Below are 16,581 nucleotides of genomic sequence, written 5' to 3' on the forward strand. Positions count from 1 at the left end.
TTGATACTCTCGAAAATTATTGATAGCGAACAGGATTTTTCCTTTGCTGGATGATGCCAATGATATTATATTAGTTTGTTTCAATTTTTTCTGCAATTTTGTTTTCCATATTAAGAAATTCAATTCAATAATTAATTAACAAAATATTCCATCTCAATCATTAAAAATCATCATGAAATTATTAAAAAATATAATTTATTGCTTAATAAAATGTAATTGACTTTTTCAAACGAAAATGAACACTTAATCTCACATCAATAGACCAGTATCAGCTACCGTCTATAGAAGGCATTGACAAGACAGAGTACTGGCAACATTGTTCTGCTATCTTTCTTCACTCCCATTATAACGCTGACCTCACTATAGCAATTTTGACACGAATTAGTTTCTTATTTTACAACTTATCTATCCTATAATGAAATATTACAACGAATAGTCTCAAAATTTAACTCTTTTTCTACCTATCTAACAACAGTTTTCACAAATTCAAATGATTTTCCAATGAATTTGATTACAACCTTCTCCACTTTCATAGTTACACACACATTGATTTTTGCCGTCCTTATAAATTCTACAATATCTGATGCAAGTATCAAGGAATCCATAGCTACATCCAACTGGGAAGTATTGCTCTGGACAGAATACGATGGAAAGCTGCCTACCAATCGAATGGTTGAAGCTGAATATTAAGTTTGTTTTTTTGGTCCTGCAAATATTTGGTCCTGTGAATATTTCCTACTTTAGTGTTAATAATGCGAAATATTTCTTCTATGTTCGGTTTTGAATCATCTAAATTTGTAAATCTTCATTTTAAAAACAATTAAGGACTGAAAATTTTGTGAAGTAATCAACTACAAGACCTATTTCGGACTATGTGTAACCTTATCTAAATTTGGGAGAGGAATAGCACAAAGTTACCTTTTTTCTCCCTATCATTTTGATAATGTACTTATTGTATTAATCAATCAATCAATCAATAAAGAATGAAAAGATAGCATCTATCAGATTGAACATAACTTGCCAATGAAGACAAAAAATAGGGATTTGCGCAACAAATTAGGGAAAAGCTCAATTTTATTAGGGTGTTTGTATACATGTGTAGTTTATACAGTACATAGGATGGAACTGAAGAGTACCCATCGTCACACCGCTTGCGTGCATTTCGCAGCTACGCTATGTAAGAAGACCTTTACCTGGTCAACCTGAGTTGAAAGCAGTGAAAATCGACACAATTTGGGAGAAATTTTGCATGGAGTGATTACACATTATCCTACCTCAAAAATCATTCTACTTAAACGTACAAGGTACTAAAAAATCTCAAAATAATAATGGAACGGTAATTATTAGTGAGCTATAGAGGATGGAGACAATTAACAGAGAAACGAGAAGCATGGAGAGCTGTAGTGGAGGCGGCTAAAGCTCATATTGGGCTGTAGTGCTGAAAAAAAATATTTGTGTCGTCACTGTTGCTAAATTATTTGCAGACTGTTTAGGAACAATTTTCTACCATAGAGAAACAATAGCATCAGTTTATTGCTTACGCTATTCTTACGTTTATCTATGGTACTACCAAAATATTTCATGAAACCTTGTATTGCGGGTTGCATAAGCATCGCCTACCTTCATAAAAAGTGTAAAAATAATGATACTTTGATCTCAATTGCTGTACTGCGGGTTGCATAACCACTGCCTTCATCAGGCCTAAATAAGGATCATGATTGGCAACATTGGCAGCATAGGCGGTGGAACGATAGCCAGTATTACGCCTGTTGATCCTTTACCAATCATTCATAATGAGTTATAGAGAATCTATTTTGTATAGGTGAATGGATGAATAAATGAGAACATAAATAAATAAACAAACATTGGTTGTACATTGGTCTATCATTTCCAGTGAATTTATAACGTGAATCTCTCCACAGTCTAAGCTCGCAAATGAACAAATCTAGTTCCAGTGCGAACCATTATTCACCTTGATGTATTATTCGACTTGAATGTATAAATAAATAAATAAACATTGTTTATCATTTCCGACGACTTTATATCATGAATCTAACTATAGTCTAAACCAGCAAATGAACGAACTAATATATGCAGTGCTACCTATTTTTCAACTTGATGCAATGCAACTCATTTCTCGAATAAACTGAATAATAAACTGTGATTTTTGCAGCTGGAGAGGAGAACAGTGCCGCACAGTAATAGCAGTACATGGTCGTATCAGCCTCCTCCCGCCCCCGTCATAACGGAGCAGCCCAAAGCTCAGCACTTCCAGCCGTTCGACAAAGGCTACCCGAAAACATTGGAGTCTCTCGCTGAAAAGGTATGGAACACACTTTTTGTGCCATGGAACACTTTGAATTAATATACTTAATGAAATTCTGGACTATGACAATTATAACAGTAGTTAGATATTATGATATAGGCCTATTATGAAAATCGAGGTGAAGCGAGCAGTTGATCGCCTAAAGGAAGGGAAAGCAGGCGGCCCGGATGGAATCACCAACGAACACCCTGAAAGCAGGCGGAAATGCTGTCATCGAAATATTGACAAAGCTATACAATACATGTCTCAGGTGCGCCAGAATTCCAGAAATATGGTTAAAAGCCAGCCTGATACTGCTTTTCAAGAAAGGTGATAGGAAGGAAATTAAGAACTATCGGCCGATAAGTCTTCTATCCAGTATATATAAAGTATTTATATCGGTTATAACGCATCGGATAGACAATTACCTGACTGAATCAAATTCTGTCGATCAAACTGGCTTCAAGAAGAACTTCTCAACCCTGGACAACATACTTGTATTGCTGGAGCTGATAAGGAACTCGAAAGACTATAAATTCCCTCTGGTTCTGCTATTTATAGATTTTGAGAAAGCGTTCGACAGTGTCACAACAAAATCCGTATTGGAAACACTCTCTGGACTTGGTATAAGTGGGAAATATCTAGATTTAATCAAGTTCATCTATGACAGAATGAAAATCGAGTTTAAATTGAGAGGAAAAGGAAAGGTCGTGGAAGTGAGAAGAGGATTAAGGCAAGGCGACATTCCATCAGCCAAAATATTCAACGCAGTCCTTGAAACATGCTTCAGAAATCTGAATTGGAATGAGAGTGGAATAAATGTCAATGGTAGAAAATTAAACACCTTGAAATTTGCAGATGATGTTGTGCTAATTGGAAGTAGCACAGAAGAAGTTCGCTACATGCTGATGGACCTAATCGGAGAGACAAAGAAAATTGGACTGAAGGTGAATTTTAACAAGTCGAAAGTCATGTCATTCAACTGCGAAGAAGAGGAAATAACACTGGAGGAAAAACTAATAGAAAATGTTAAAAATTTTATCTACTTGGGGCAGAAGATTGGAAGAGACAGTCAATGGGGAGAGATCACTCGGAGAGTTGAGTAGGGCTGGTCAATGTTCAATCGATTCAAGTACCTGTTTCGATCAAAAATCGACATGAGTAGGAAAATAAAATTATTCCAAATGTGCGTCATTCCAGTAATATTGTACGGTTGTGAAACTTGGGCACTGAATGAGAAATTGATAAAGAAGCTTAGAACTACTGTGAGAGCGATGGAAAGGATTGGGGTGACAAGGAAGGGCAGGAAAAGAAATACATGGGTCAGAAATGTGACGAAAATTGACGATATTGGCAGAACAATTGTAGAAAGAAAATGGAATTGGGCTGGCCATATAGCTCGAACAAGAGACGAAAGATGGACGAGAGGAATATTGGACTGGTACCCACGAACAAGGAAAAGGAGCAGAGGAAGACCAAATTACCGATGGGACGAGGAGTTCCGACGAGTATGCGGCGGAGCAACCTGGCAGAGAGTCGCACAAGAAAGACAGGAGTGGGAGAGGATGAAAAACGTCTTCAAGGAGGTCTGGCTCTACAGGGAATGAACGAAGGACACTCAATTAATCCTAGAAATAGGATACCCCAGCAGCTGCTGAATTGTCAATAATGAAACAATAAAATATGTATGCAGAATGTAAATAATTTGTAATTTTTTGCAATAAAAGGGTTATATAAGATATAGGCCTTTCTAATCTTGATACACTTTGCAAAATTACAGTGTGAAACACTCTTTTCGTGCCATGATACACTTTGTTCTTTGTATCATGATGCTCATTCATGAAACACTGAATCATGATAATTATCACGATTCTTCGATACTCTTTGTATTATTATGAGCGTTCTTATCATGTTACACTTTCCAGCATTACAGTATAATATGGTCTGGTTGTACAACAGCCTACTCAGAGAAGTCTTTTTCTCTTATTGGTTTTCCTGGCATTTAATCATTACAAGAGTTAAACTTTTCAACATGGTTCATTGATTACAAATCGGGAGGGTATAAAATTCAACAAGTGTTTATTATTATGTTTTTGTTGGGGAATAAAGAATTTTTGAATTATTATCAATTATAACAGAGAACTTCATCACTGTAAGCAAGGTGAGATTCCACAATGGCATTCATGTTTCAAATTTTCAATATTTTTCTATTCAGGTACACTCGTTCTACCCGAACTCGGGCACGACGCCTCCACCGCGACGCATGTCGACGACCAGCTCTACGACTCGACTCTCGTCGCTGCAGTCGCAGTACTATGGCACGGGTGGCAGGGGGTCGGGAGGAGCCAGTGCACGACTCATGCCACGATCCGGATCCGACCAGCATTTGCCGCGAGTTGAGTCGTACGACTACGGTACGATTTAATGCATTGTCACTTTCATTTTCCTTTTGTTGCCATTCAAATGATCATTTAAAAAATAAGTGATCATTATCACCTTCACTTTCAGAGTGATATTGTAACTTTTCGTCATTAAAATTCAAAGGAACGCTGCACTCAAGGTGATTAGTGATTAGTAGCAGCCACTAGCTATACAAGGTGTCTACGAACTCCCTACCAATACTTTAGGACATTGTTCCTGGGTAAAAACATATTTAAATATCATATTCGAATTGTCCGGAAGTCAACACAGTCCAGTTACTCAAGTTTAAATTGTCCAGTTACTCACACAGCGGCCATTTTCTTTTTTCATATATTATTTTTTCCAGTTAATGGTTGATCATAAGAATTTAAAACTTTGCACAATCATTCATAACAACTAGACAAAGCTACAAGAAAATTATTCTAATTTCTCAAATTATAAAACAAAATGTCGACATGCATTTGAAATGTTGTTTCTTAACTAACTCAGAAACTGTTTGTTCTACAAAAACTTTACTGGTATAACTTTTTTAGTAAATTTAATTGCCTATCGATTGGTATCAGATGCGTCAAGATTGGACCAATATTATTGACAGCTTTAGTGGTTGGTGACCCACCTTTAGAGGGTTATGTAACGTTATTATATTGCTTGAAATGACCTAAAATCGCTTACTATTAACATGCAATGCAAATAGAGTTTGTTGAATCATTGAGGCGTCTCTATCAGCATCTATCATGTCTTGGTTTGTACTGCAACAAACTTTCTGTGGTCACCTATCACTCAAGATTCAGTATCTCAGTTTATATTGGTTCAATCTTGGAAAAATGCAGTACAAACCAAGGCATGCTGATGGCCTCAATGATGCAACAATCTCTATTTGCATTGCATGTTTATAGTAAGCTATTTCAAGCAATAGAATAACGTTACATAACCCTCTAAAGGTGGGTCACCAACCACTAAAGCTGCCATATCTCAGTTAATCTTGAAGCATCTGATAACAATCGATAGGCAATTAAATTTACTAAAAAAAGTTATACCAGTAAAGTTTTTGTAAAACAAACAGTTTCTGAGTTAGTTAAGAAACCAAGTTTTTAATTGCCGCCATTTTGTTTTATGAATTTGAAAAATTATCATAATTTTTTTCTAGCTTTGTCTAGTTGTTATAAATGATTGTGCAAAGTTTCAATTTTGTATTCTTAACCATCAACTGGAAAAAAATAATAAGAGAAAAAAGCAAAATGGCCGTTACAAAAAATGTTCACAAATAAATACACATTACAAAATTTAATACTTTAGAATAAGTAGTATAATTTTTAACATAGTAATATACTAATTGGGCGAAACCAGCAAAACCACAGTTTAAGTATGTATTGTGCAATTGAATTGAATGCTTCCCTGATGTCTTTTAACCAAGAAATTCCCCTACGTACCACTGAGCGTTTACCAATTATTTTACCTTTTTACAATTAAGAACAGATCGGGGGAGGAAAACTAAGGATACCTCAGATTATGGGATGCAGAATCATCTACTTGAATACTCTCATAATACGCTCAAGATAATTCAACCTCCTGATTCTAATGTCATGCACAAAATCTAGTTGTTTACTTATATTTCTGAGAGCATTTGTGATTCTATCTGTCCACAATATACGGACATTATATTTTGACAATTATTATTATACTCTGTTAAGAGTCTCTGGGAAGATATTAAAAACAAACAAACAAACAAACGGAGTATACGCCGGTAGCTTCACATTTCAAATCCATGAAGCCTATTAGATATTTATTATAAATCCAGATTTATAGAGTGGAATTTGGCAAAACAATCAGCAGTTCTCATTCATGGAAAAGTTTCCACAGTATCAATATGTTTCCTACAAGTTTTAATAAGAAAAACATTTTCTAGAATTTATTTATTTTTACTTTAATACAATGGGCCATATGAATAAAGTAGAGCATTTGTTTATACTTCTAAAATATGGAGCATTTGCTTCATTTTCTATGAATAAACGTGAGCAAAACCTTTTGCTCATGCTCATCAAAAAAATAGTTTGAGCATTTGCTCAAGAGTAAAAGCTTATAAACTCAAAACTGTATGAATAAATCAGAGCATTTGCTCAACTTTTGAAGCAAATGCTTCAAAAAAGGTGAGTCTAGTCTAGAGCAGCTTATCACCTTTTTGCTCATAGTAAAATGGCTCAACTAATTCGTATGAGGAAGAGGAAACTATACCAGATACGATCACAACCAATAGTTGAGAACTATAAAACTCTTTCTAGATTCAACCATGATATATATCACCATTATCCCTACAAAAGAATAAATACAAAAGATAGCTACCTGATATCAAGATAGCCATCACAAAATAGGAAATAGGCATTAATTTAAGAAGATGAGAGTGTAGACGATTATAAGAAGGCTGGCTATCGATATTATAAGAATATGCTGAAGATTATTATAGAGATGACATTTTTTCACGCTATTATTTCAAAATTCTAAACTCAACTAACCTAAAACTCTATTCATAAATAGAAAACAGAGCAGAATACACAAACACAAGCGGTGCCCCCTACTTGCATATTTAGCGCTTCCGTGAGCTATAAAAACAAAGTAAGACTACAAAAGCGAATCAGCTGATGAAAAATCTTTAAAATACGTGAGCATTTGCTCCAGAGTTCAGGAGCGTAAGGTAAGAGTATTAAGGTAAAGCTTATTCATATAAAAATGAGCAAATGCTTCTACCTTTGGCTCATGAGCAAAACCTTATGCTCCATGCTCATGCTCATATGCTCTGATTTTTGTTTGCAGGTTCAATGCGCCAAACACACAGCCTCCTGCGCTCGAGCCTGAAACCGTCGGGTAGTAGCGGCTACTCCAGCGGCGGCGACGGTCGCAGCGTTCTGGGAACAGGGGGCGGAGGTGGCAGCGTTCTGGGATCTGGCGCAGGCAGTAGCCGGTACACCAGTGGAGGCTACTCATCGGCCACTCTGTCGCGTCGGCACCACAATCAGCGCACCCTGGACTACGCCAGTGACACTGAGGCAACGTGTGGACCCTCGCATCGCTCCAGTTACGGGTCGTCGTCCGGGAGTTACTACTATCACCGGCAGACGCCCCAACACAATATATCCGGTCAGTGGATTAACTCAGATTACAATAAACAATACTAAAATTCAAATTCAAATTCTCTAGTTCCCATAATACAAAACAATTTTTTTCAAAACAAAAACACCATTAAAAACTAATTTTAAACATAAACATGAAATAAATAATAATTCTTCTCAAAATTAGATTAAGGCGTTGCCAGAAAAACCAGAGGTTTGTGTGCTGCAACGAGTATCAATCAGAGAAATCTTAACTTACAAAATGTATAAACCATTCAATCGATATATAAATAAAAGAAAAATAAATAATAAACAAAAGGAGTGCTTTATTATAGAGATGGCTATAGGAAAAAACACCTAAATTAAAACTAAAAATCTATATGGAGGTGGCAAAAGATAAGGAGATCAATTATGAAAGAGGTGAGATAGATTAACAGATTTTATCCATTCAACCATATTTCTAATGGATGACTTATTAATATGTTTTACTAGAAAGTGTTGAGGTACCAAGTTAATAAGTTTATTGCTGATGTAAGTGAATTGTCTTCGGCAAACAGTTAAGTCAGTTCTATTTATAATATAGTTCGGTTGCGCTCGGAAGTTGTATGACATCATGTATGGTTTAAATATATTTTTACATTTATTCAGGTACAGTATTAAATTTTTAATATAGAGCTGCTTTACCGTTAGCACGGGGAACTCAACAAACAGAAGATTTGTTGGGTAGCGTCTGGGACGGCCAAGAGCGGCTTTTATTAGATGTCTTTGCAATACGAGAATCTTGTATACAAGGCGCCACCCCACACCCTGATTCCATACTTATAAATTGACTGAGCATATGCCGAGTACACCAATTTCACTCTATCCACATCCCCGAGACCGTTCAATTTATGAAACTTGTTTATGACATGTTTCAATCTTCTACTCAGACTATCAATGTGAGCATTCCACCTCAGATGACAGTCGAACATAACGCCTAAATATTTAATTACATCAACTTTTTACTACAACAAATTACTTTGTTTATTGAATAATCATGAATCAAATGTAACATAAAAATTAAAAGTATTGGTATAAGAAACATTGAAGGGAATTTTATTTGTTTGTAGGTGTTTCAACAATGTCTCGAATAGGCTCGGGCGTGAGTGGCGGCTCCAGTCTCACCAACCCTCGCATCAGTCTCAGATCCAATTCTCTGCCGCGCGACAGTCGTGGGTCACGCAGCCATCAGCAAATTCCCTCGCTTGCTCAGCCAAGGTTGGTAGCAATCTATACTCATCAATGCAATAATATAATCTCTACAATCTATACTCATCAATGCAATAATATAATCTATACAATCTATACTCATCAATGCAATAATATAATCTATACAATCTATACTCATCATTGCAATAATATAATCTATGCCATCTATACTCATCAATGCAATAATATAATCTATGCAATCTATACTCATCAATGCAATAATATAATCTATGCAATCTATACTCATCAATGCAATAATATAATCTATGCAATCTATACTCCTCAATGCAATAATATAGTCTATGCAATTTATACTCATCAATGCAATAATATAATCAATACAATCTATACTCATCAATGCAATAATATAATCTCTACAATCTATAATCATCTTTCAGCCTGGCCACACAGAGATCGCATTCTGTGTTTCCAGGTCCTTCAGAGACCTGAGACCTCATTGTCGGCTCAGAGTGATGGAAATCCCAATGTCATAATAAATATTCACAAAACAACTCTAATCACTCTACTAGAGTTGAAGAATTGAATTTTAATCTATAGCAGTAAGTGTGTAGTAACTGTATAGTGATAAATAAAAGCTCATGTGCTGTCTTCTCTACTTACAATAACTTGAGGATTGAAATTTTAGTTTGTGTCAATAAAACTTTTCAAGTTGAGATTTGATTATACAACAGTCTTTCAACACATCTTATAGTAGTGGAAGACCTACTCTACCACTCTTGTAACATATCTTAAGGTGCGTACAGACTTTCGCTCTGCTCCGCAATCGAACGTCACTCAAGCAGATCGATTGATAATCGACCGGAGAGCAAGAGTGGAACGCGAGAAGAGCTACCATGTCCCGTAACGTTCATGATCGGAGCGATCGCGGAGCGAGTTAGGAGCGTGCGTGGAGCGATTTCAGAGCGAGTGCGGAGCGTTCGCGGAGCGTGTTGGAGGCGCGTATATCTGTACGCACCTTAAGAGACGTTTGAGCTGAACTGATTCTGAACCTCATCTAATCCTGACCTGAAACTATTAAAGTTATAAACTTATAACTAATTACTCGAATTCTCTGACCCGAAAATTTTTATCTTTTGATTATTTATTTTCCAGTCGACAACTGGTGAGCAACGTGAGATTTGACCGCGAAACGCGAAGCCTTCTCGATCAGGATGACAGCGACGGAGCTCTCTCAGCGCCAGAGATGTCAGTCACCAGGAGAAAAGAGAGAGGCAAGTCTATCAATACCAGAACACAAGTTCCAAACCATTTCTACGATTTCAGATACAAGAATTCTCTATGAAATCCTATCTGCCGGGACTTGATTGCCAAATTAAATCAGAAAATTGAATGGTGTTATTCCTTTGCGATTTGTCGATTCAATAATTTCTTCTCGTGGCATTGGTTCTTTGCATAACGTCATTACTTAACCATGATTGAATAGTTATTTGTATAATCTAGAGTAAAAAAATACACTTTTCCATGAGGATATGAAATAGTGTGTTAAACTCCTACGTTTGTTGATATCTATTTTTTCTCGTATATCCTTATTTTCTATTCCAATAAAGAGTTACTTGACTTTTCTTTTGCTACCAAAATTCACTTGTCAATGTTTATTGAGTAAACATGCTCCAATCAATTGTATCAATTGATGGGCAAGTTCTCCATCAATTTGACCTTTGGACAACATTAACTTTCTATCAAAATTTTTGGAGAGAAGTAGTACAGGCTCAGCCTAGTTTTCCCTTCAATGTTATAAAATTACGAGTATATTATGATTGTAGTATTTTGGACAAAAAATGGAAAAATAAAGATAAATAAATTAATCTTGAAAGAGGATATGAGAGCTTGAAATTGAAACGATCATGATATTGATGTTCGAGACATCAGATTGATTCTGCTATCTCTTGTGAGAATTCTCGGTTCATTGTTAATATTCAGGAACGATAGATTTTGTAATACAATATCAATAGCAGATGAGAGTAGCCATTGTTTCCACTTTCTTCAAAGTGGGGTTTGAAAGACAACATCTTCCACAGAAGTAACTTCAAATTATTGGATAATTGTTCTGGAACTTAATGTTGTTCATGATTGTTACTGTTTGTTTAAGATGAATGAAAGTTGACTTCTTCCTTGCATTCCCTACACATCACAAGCCTCAACTTAATGCACATTTTAAACTTTTTGTGTTCGTAGTTAGATTATTAATAACCTCATTGATAAGTCGATAAATCCATCGCAACGTCGGATGCAGTTCAACTGTTCAGATCATTCCATATTGATATTCTATCACGGCTATCATAATGCTTATCAATACTTCATACTATCATAATACAAAGCTATCAATATGAATGCTATGGTGTTGCATTAGTTTGAATATAACATATATTTTCGATGTTGCATCTATTTTCACCAGTTTGCAAATAATTAGTTGATTCAAATTTGGAAATGGAACTTTGTGAATCGATTGATCTACCTTCTGAGTAGGGCATGATATTTATTAATCAACAGGTATTGATTCCTAACTGATTTTCCAGGACCTATTTGGAAGGAATTATATATTCATTTTATTGATGATCATGTAATTTTTTATGTGTTTTTCAATCTTGATTGCGTCAAATAATGATGTTTTATTGTTATTGATGTTCAATTCACAGCCTGTATTCCAGCGCACACCATATAGTATCAATTCATTTTTCTTATAATAAATTAATGTTTATGGAAGCACAATTCTACTCATTCAATCACAGCACTTATATAAATGTTTAGACCATTGATCTTATCATGTTTGTTGAGTTGGTTGCAGTATTCACTCTGAATAAAGTTTTTTTATATTATAAGATGATAAAAAATAACTGGTTCTGGCATGATGGTTGGTTCTCGCAAAATGACTGGTTCTCATCCAATCACGAGAACCAATCAGAGAAGCCTTCTTATAATAATAATAATAATAATATAATAATAATAATATCGAGTGACCTGGCTGGCTCAGGTCTGGTGTCAGAGTTTTCAGGTCGCAACTGATCAATTTCAGGGCCTCTGACATGACCTAACGACTGCTTTTTAGGCAGCCGGGACCGACGGCTTAACGTGTCCGTCCGAAACACGGGAGTGGCCCGAGATAAATATCTTGCCCGGGCCGGGATTTGAACCCGGGCCTCTGAATCATAAAGCCAGCATCTGATCCACTCGACTACGGCCACTCCTTCTTACTCCACTTCTTATCAAAGTTTCAAAGAAGCCTTGTTTCTCTTATGTGAATGGTTCTCGTGGAATTTAATTACCGTTATAATAGTTGAAAGACTTTTGTGCAAAAGAGCATTAATTTGAAAAAAATACATATTCCTCACCCATCCATCCTTATTTACATGTAGAATTTATGCAAAAATAAGCATACAACGCCGATACGAGATACATTACAGAGAATCACTAGTATTGACACTTATTATTATTCTAAAAAATGAAAATAAGGTATTAATTTGCTAAATAGCTTTCTTATGAAAGAAGCATTACTTCCCATATCTGATTGGTTCTCGTGACATTTAATCACCGTTATAATTTGAAAGACTTAATTGAAAAGAACCATATTGAAAGAAAATTTATTCCCACCAATCCATCCATATTTTTCATTTAAACTGTATGCTTAGATAAATATACAAAGCCAAAACAAGATACCTTTGGTCAAAATTAATTATCAAATATCCAGTGACCTGGCTGGCTCAGGTCTGGTGTCACAGTTCTATATTCATCTATTCTTCTTCTATTGAAGGATTCTTCATCTATTGGTGTATAAAGGATATCATTAGTAACTTATATTAGATTACACTCTGACGTGTCATATACTGCGGGAGCATTGCTTCCTTGATGCAGTTCCATATGACAAATATAAGTAAAGTCAAGTAAAGTAATTTTGGTTGAAAGAATGAGAAATAATGAGAGTGAATATTGCAACCAAGTTCTGTCTTGCCGCATGTGTGTGTCAGTGTCTGAGTGTCTCTATCTCTCTCTTGCCTTGCCTGCCTGCTCTGTGCCTGTCTCGCTCGCTCTGCTCTGCTCTGGTGTCATCCTCCATCTTCCTCCATCTTGCATCCACCACTACCATCTGCGCATGCGCAGTTCGGTTGCCATCATCGCCGAGTGTGTTCACAGCTGACGAGTACCGCGCCTGGTTGTCGCGTGCGCCCTCCACTAGCGCCATCTACGACCGCATCCGCGCCGCCCAGGGTTCGGGCACCACTTCTCTCAGCAGCATCAAGGGTCAGCGCGCGCAAAGATTCACGTTCAGCGCTGAGAATCTGCCCGAACGCACTAGACAGGTGAGCATTCTTACTCAAGATTCAAGATTCATGATCACTTTTAAGTGATATTTTTTCTAATATAATTATAATGTTTTTTTTTCAGGCAATAAAATTGTATTTATCGACCTGCATGCTACCAGTTCCAAGACTCATTTTATCAATCATCATTCTAATCATTGTATGTCAAAGTTGAGTGATAAAGAAGACTTTAAAGTCTTGACTGTACCTAATAAAAAGTATTTTCATTCTCATGCTAGAGGCCGCGAGATACGAGATCTTTGTTGAAGCTCTCGAATTTCCCTAGAGAGGGAATTAGTTTCTTAGAGGTAATTGGTTTACACAATTCAGAAGTTCACAGTCTTTTTTTAAATTTTTGTTTTCTGCTTGCAGGGATTCTATGGGGTTATCGTTTTTTCCACAATTGTTGTTAGGGAAACCAATTCCTAGCTAAAATCTGCAAATTAATGAATTCCTTCAGAGAGCTAACAATACGATCTTTCATCTTCAAGATTCACTTGTTTGGGAAACACATTGATTGCACCTCCATGATTTTTTTTCTTCAAGTTTTCAAGAGTTTTAAATGCTCTTACGCACGTCAGGTGATATATTATCGCAAACGGAACACTCGATACACTCCTTCGAACCGATTTCGATTTCATAATATACATCACATTTGATATTCATTTTTAACTGAGTTTATAATCGAATAAAACAAATCAGAGTTCTGGCAGTCGTAGTTGGAATCGTTAGTTAGTGCTGTCTGCTATTATTGCCGGAGTCTATCAAATTGATAACGGTAGAGATAGAACCATCCGTTCATGACGGCTGCTCGATTAGAACTAAACATGACCCTTCGACTCTTACCACATGAGACTCTACTCTGATTTTTCTAGGGCGAGGGAGAGAGTTTGGTCAATTATATTTGGTCAGTTGTAGTGGCTTCGTTCTTGGGAACTGGTACCTCACTTCCACAAATTTCTACACTGTACGTTGGCCGTATGCATGCAGAGTGATAGCGAAAGATGTATGAGAGAGACATTTCCTCCCCCACAGCCAGTCATTCTTTCACGGTTTGAGGGGTTGAGGGACATGTTCAATTTCTTGGTCTCTACTAGATTCAAATATTGATTTTCCAAGAATAAGGCTAGAAGTGGGGTTCATACGAAATGTCAAAACAGATTCAGCTAAATACATGCACAATAAATCAAGTTCAACAGAAAAATGGAGCCATTGGTTCTACCCTATTACAATGTAACGATGTGTTACAATTCCAAAAAATTCGTATATCAACCGGAACTGATCTAGATTTGAATAAAATTGTGGTTGGACAATATTAAGTCTTTCTATTCAGAGCTAATGCCGCTCGACTCGCTCGGACACTGTAGTGAAGTTCACGTTATAATGGCAGTGTTTGATTTGCAATGGTATTGTTAACCTTGTCTATCATTCAACAAAGCGAATAGTGCTATCTCTCTCTCGCTTTGCTTTGTTGCCAGATCGGCTTTTAACAATGTAGAATTCATAATTCATTAACAAAATATTTCATCTTAATTATGAAAATTCATTATAAAATTATTGAAAAATATAATACCTTGCTTAATGAAATACAATTGATTATTTTAAACGAGAATGAACAATTGATATTACATTGATAAACCTGTATCAGCTACCGTCAAGAAGGCATTGACAAGACAGTGAGGATCGGCAACGTTGTTCTAATATTTTTCTCCACTGCCATTAAAACGTTGACCTCACTAATATTCAATTTCAATCATGAAAATTTATTGGTAAAAGTTTCCAATTACATTATTTCACATACTAAGTTGTGAAATCGTATAGGATATTTATTGCCAATAATTCTCAACCTCAATGCGTATTATTCAAATGGGTTACTTTAGTTAAAATGAGAATCAATACATTAACTATATATTTCTAATAATCTTTTCAATTAATTTCATTGTCGATTATTTTTACTCACCTTTGATGAATTACTGACGGAAATTCCATTACAATTGAATAGTATAATGCTTTCTATGAAGCCTACTTGTTTTGAAGTGTTTTACCGTATCTATTTTATAAAAAAGTGCTGTACTATAGTGAGGTCAACATTAAAATGGCAGTATTTGATTCACATTGATGTTGCCATCCTTGTCTATCATTAGACAAAATAGATAGCACTATCGTTTTCTAGTTCCGCAACGTTGCCAGATTGTTTTTTTTACAATGTTTCATTAACAAAATATTCAATTTCAATCATGAAAATTTATTGGTAAAAGTTTTCAATTAGCAATAGAGGTGCCACTACGGATGGTGTTAAGCTCGGTGTACTCATGTATGCCGATGATATTGTGGTGCTGGCCAACATACTCCAACAGAATTACAAGGCACGATAGAGAGGTTAGAGCAGTATTGTGAGAGGTGGTGACTAGAGGTAAACCTGGAGAAATCGAAAATTATGATTTTTAGAAAAGGTGGAAGAAGGAGAGGTGATGAATAGTGGGGTTTTAATGGAGAAGCTATAGAAATTGTTAACAGGTATAAATACCTAGGAGTAACACTCACGCCAAACTTGAGTTTCACCCCGCCCCTAGCTGATAGATTGAAATGCGCAAAGAGAGGTTTGAATGCTGCATGGAATCAGGTGATAAATGATTGAAAGGTGCCGTTAGCTTCCAAATGGGTATTGTTTAGAGCGATAATGTGTTATGGAGCTCAGATATGGGGATATAGAAAATTCGAAGAAGCAGAGAAGCTCAAACGATATTTCTTAAAAAGATTGTTTGGTTTACCCTATAATACGCCTAACTATGCCATTTTTTTGGAAACTATGGAGTCGTCAATATATTATTTCACTCTCAGTTTGCAGTCTTCGTATATTGTAAAAGTTTTGTCTTATACGAATGATAGGTATCCGAAAAAATTAGCGTTACAAATAATCAGTCAGAGATTGTCATGGTATAAACATTGGAATGATATGGCCAGAAATTTAGGAATAGAGATAAACTTGAATAGACAAGGCTTTGCCAATTGGAAAGGAGAACTAAAAAAATTTAGAGAAGGCGTGAATAAGTGTGAGATAGAACGATTTCAAAGTAAGGCGGCAGAAGCAAGATACCACAAAATTTATAAAAGTTTAAATCTCAATTTAGGGAATGACAGTTACCTTTAAAGCGATATTGCCTACTCTCAAGCCAAATGGATCATG

General features: G+C 36.0%; 1 protein-coding gene across 4 annotated transcripts in view; it reads left to right on the forward strand.

Moving 5' to 3' along the window:
• The window catches only part of LOC111047732 (rho GTPase-activating protein 100F), a 127,801-nt gene that overhangs the window by 84,725 nt on the left and 26,495 nt on the right, over positions 1-16,581 (forward strand). For 3 of the 4 annotated variants that reach the window (XM_039440254.1, XM_039440257.1, XM_039440255.1), the window contains 6 exons: positions 2,174-2,323; positions 4,521-4,719; positions 7,535-7,858; positions 8,940-9,087; positions 10,192-10,310; positions 13,195-13,394. In XM_039440254.1, the coding sequence (XP_039296188.1) occupies positions 2,174-2,323; positions 4,521-4,719; positions 7,535-7,858; positions 8,940-9,087; positions 10,192-10,310; positions 13,195-13,394 (1,140 nt within the window). The remainder of the gene's footprint in view (positions 1-2,173; positions 2,324-4,520; positions 4,720-7,534; positions 7,859-8,939; positions 9,088-10,191; positions 10,311-13,194; positions 13,395-16,581) is intronic. The other variant, XM_039440256.1, reaches the window with a different exon arrangement.

Source organism: Nilaparvata lugens, chromosome 13, assembly GCF_014356525.2.
Source record: "Nilaparvata lugens isolate BPH chromosome 13, ASM1435652v1, whole genome shotgun sequence".
Classification (NCBI taxonomy): Eukaryota; Metazoa; Arthropoda; class Insecta; order Hemiptera; family Delphacidae; genus Nilaparvata; species Nilaparvata lugens.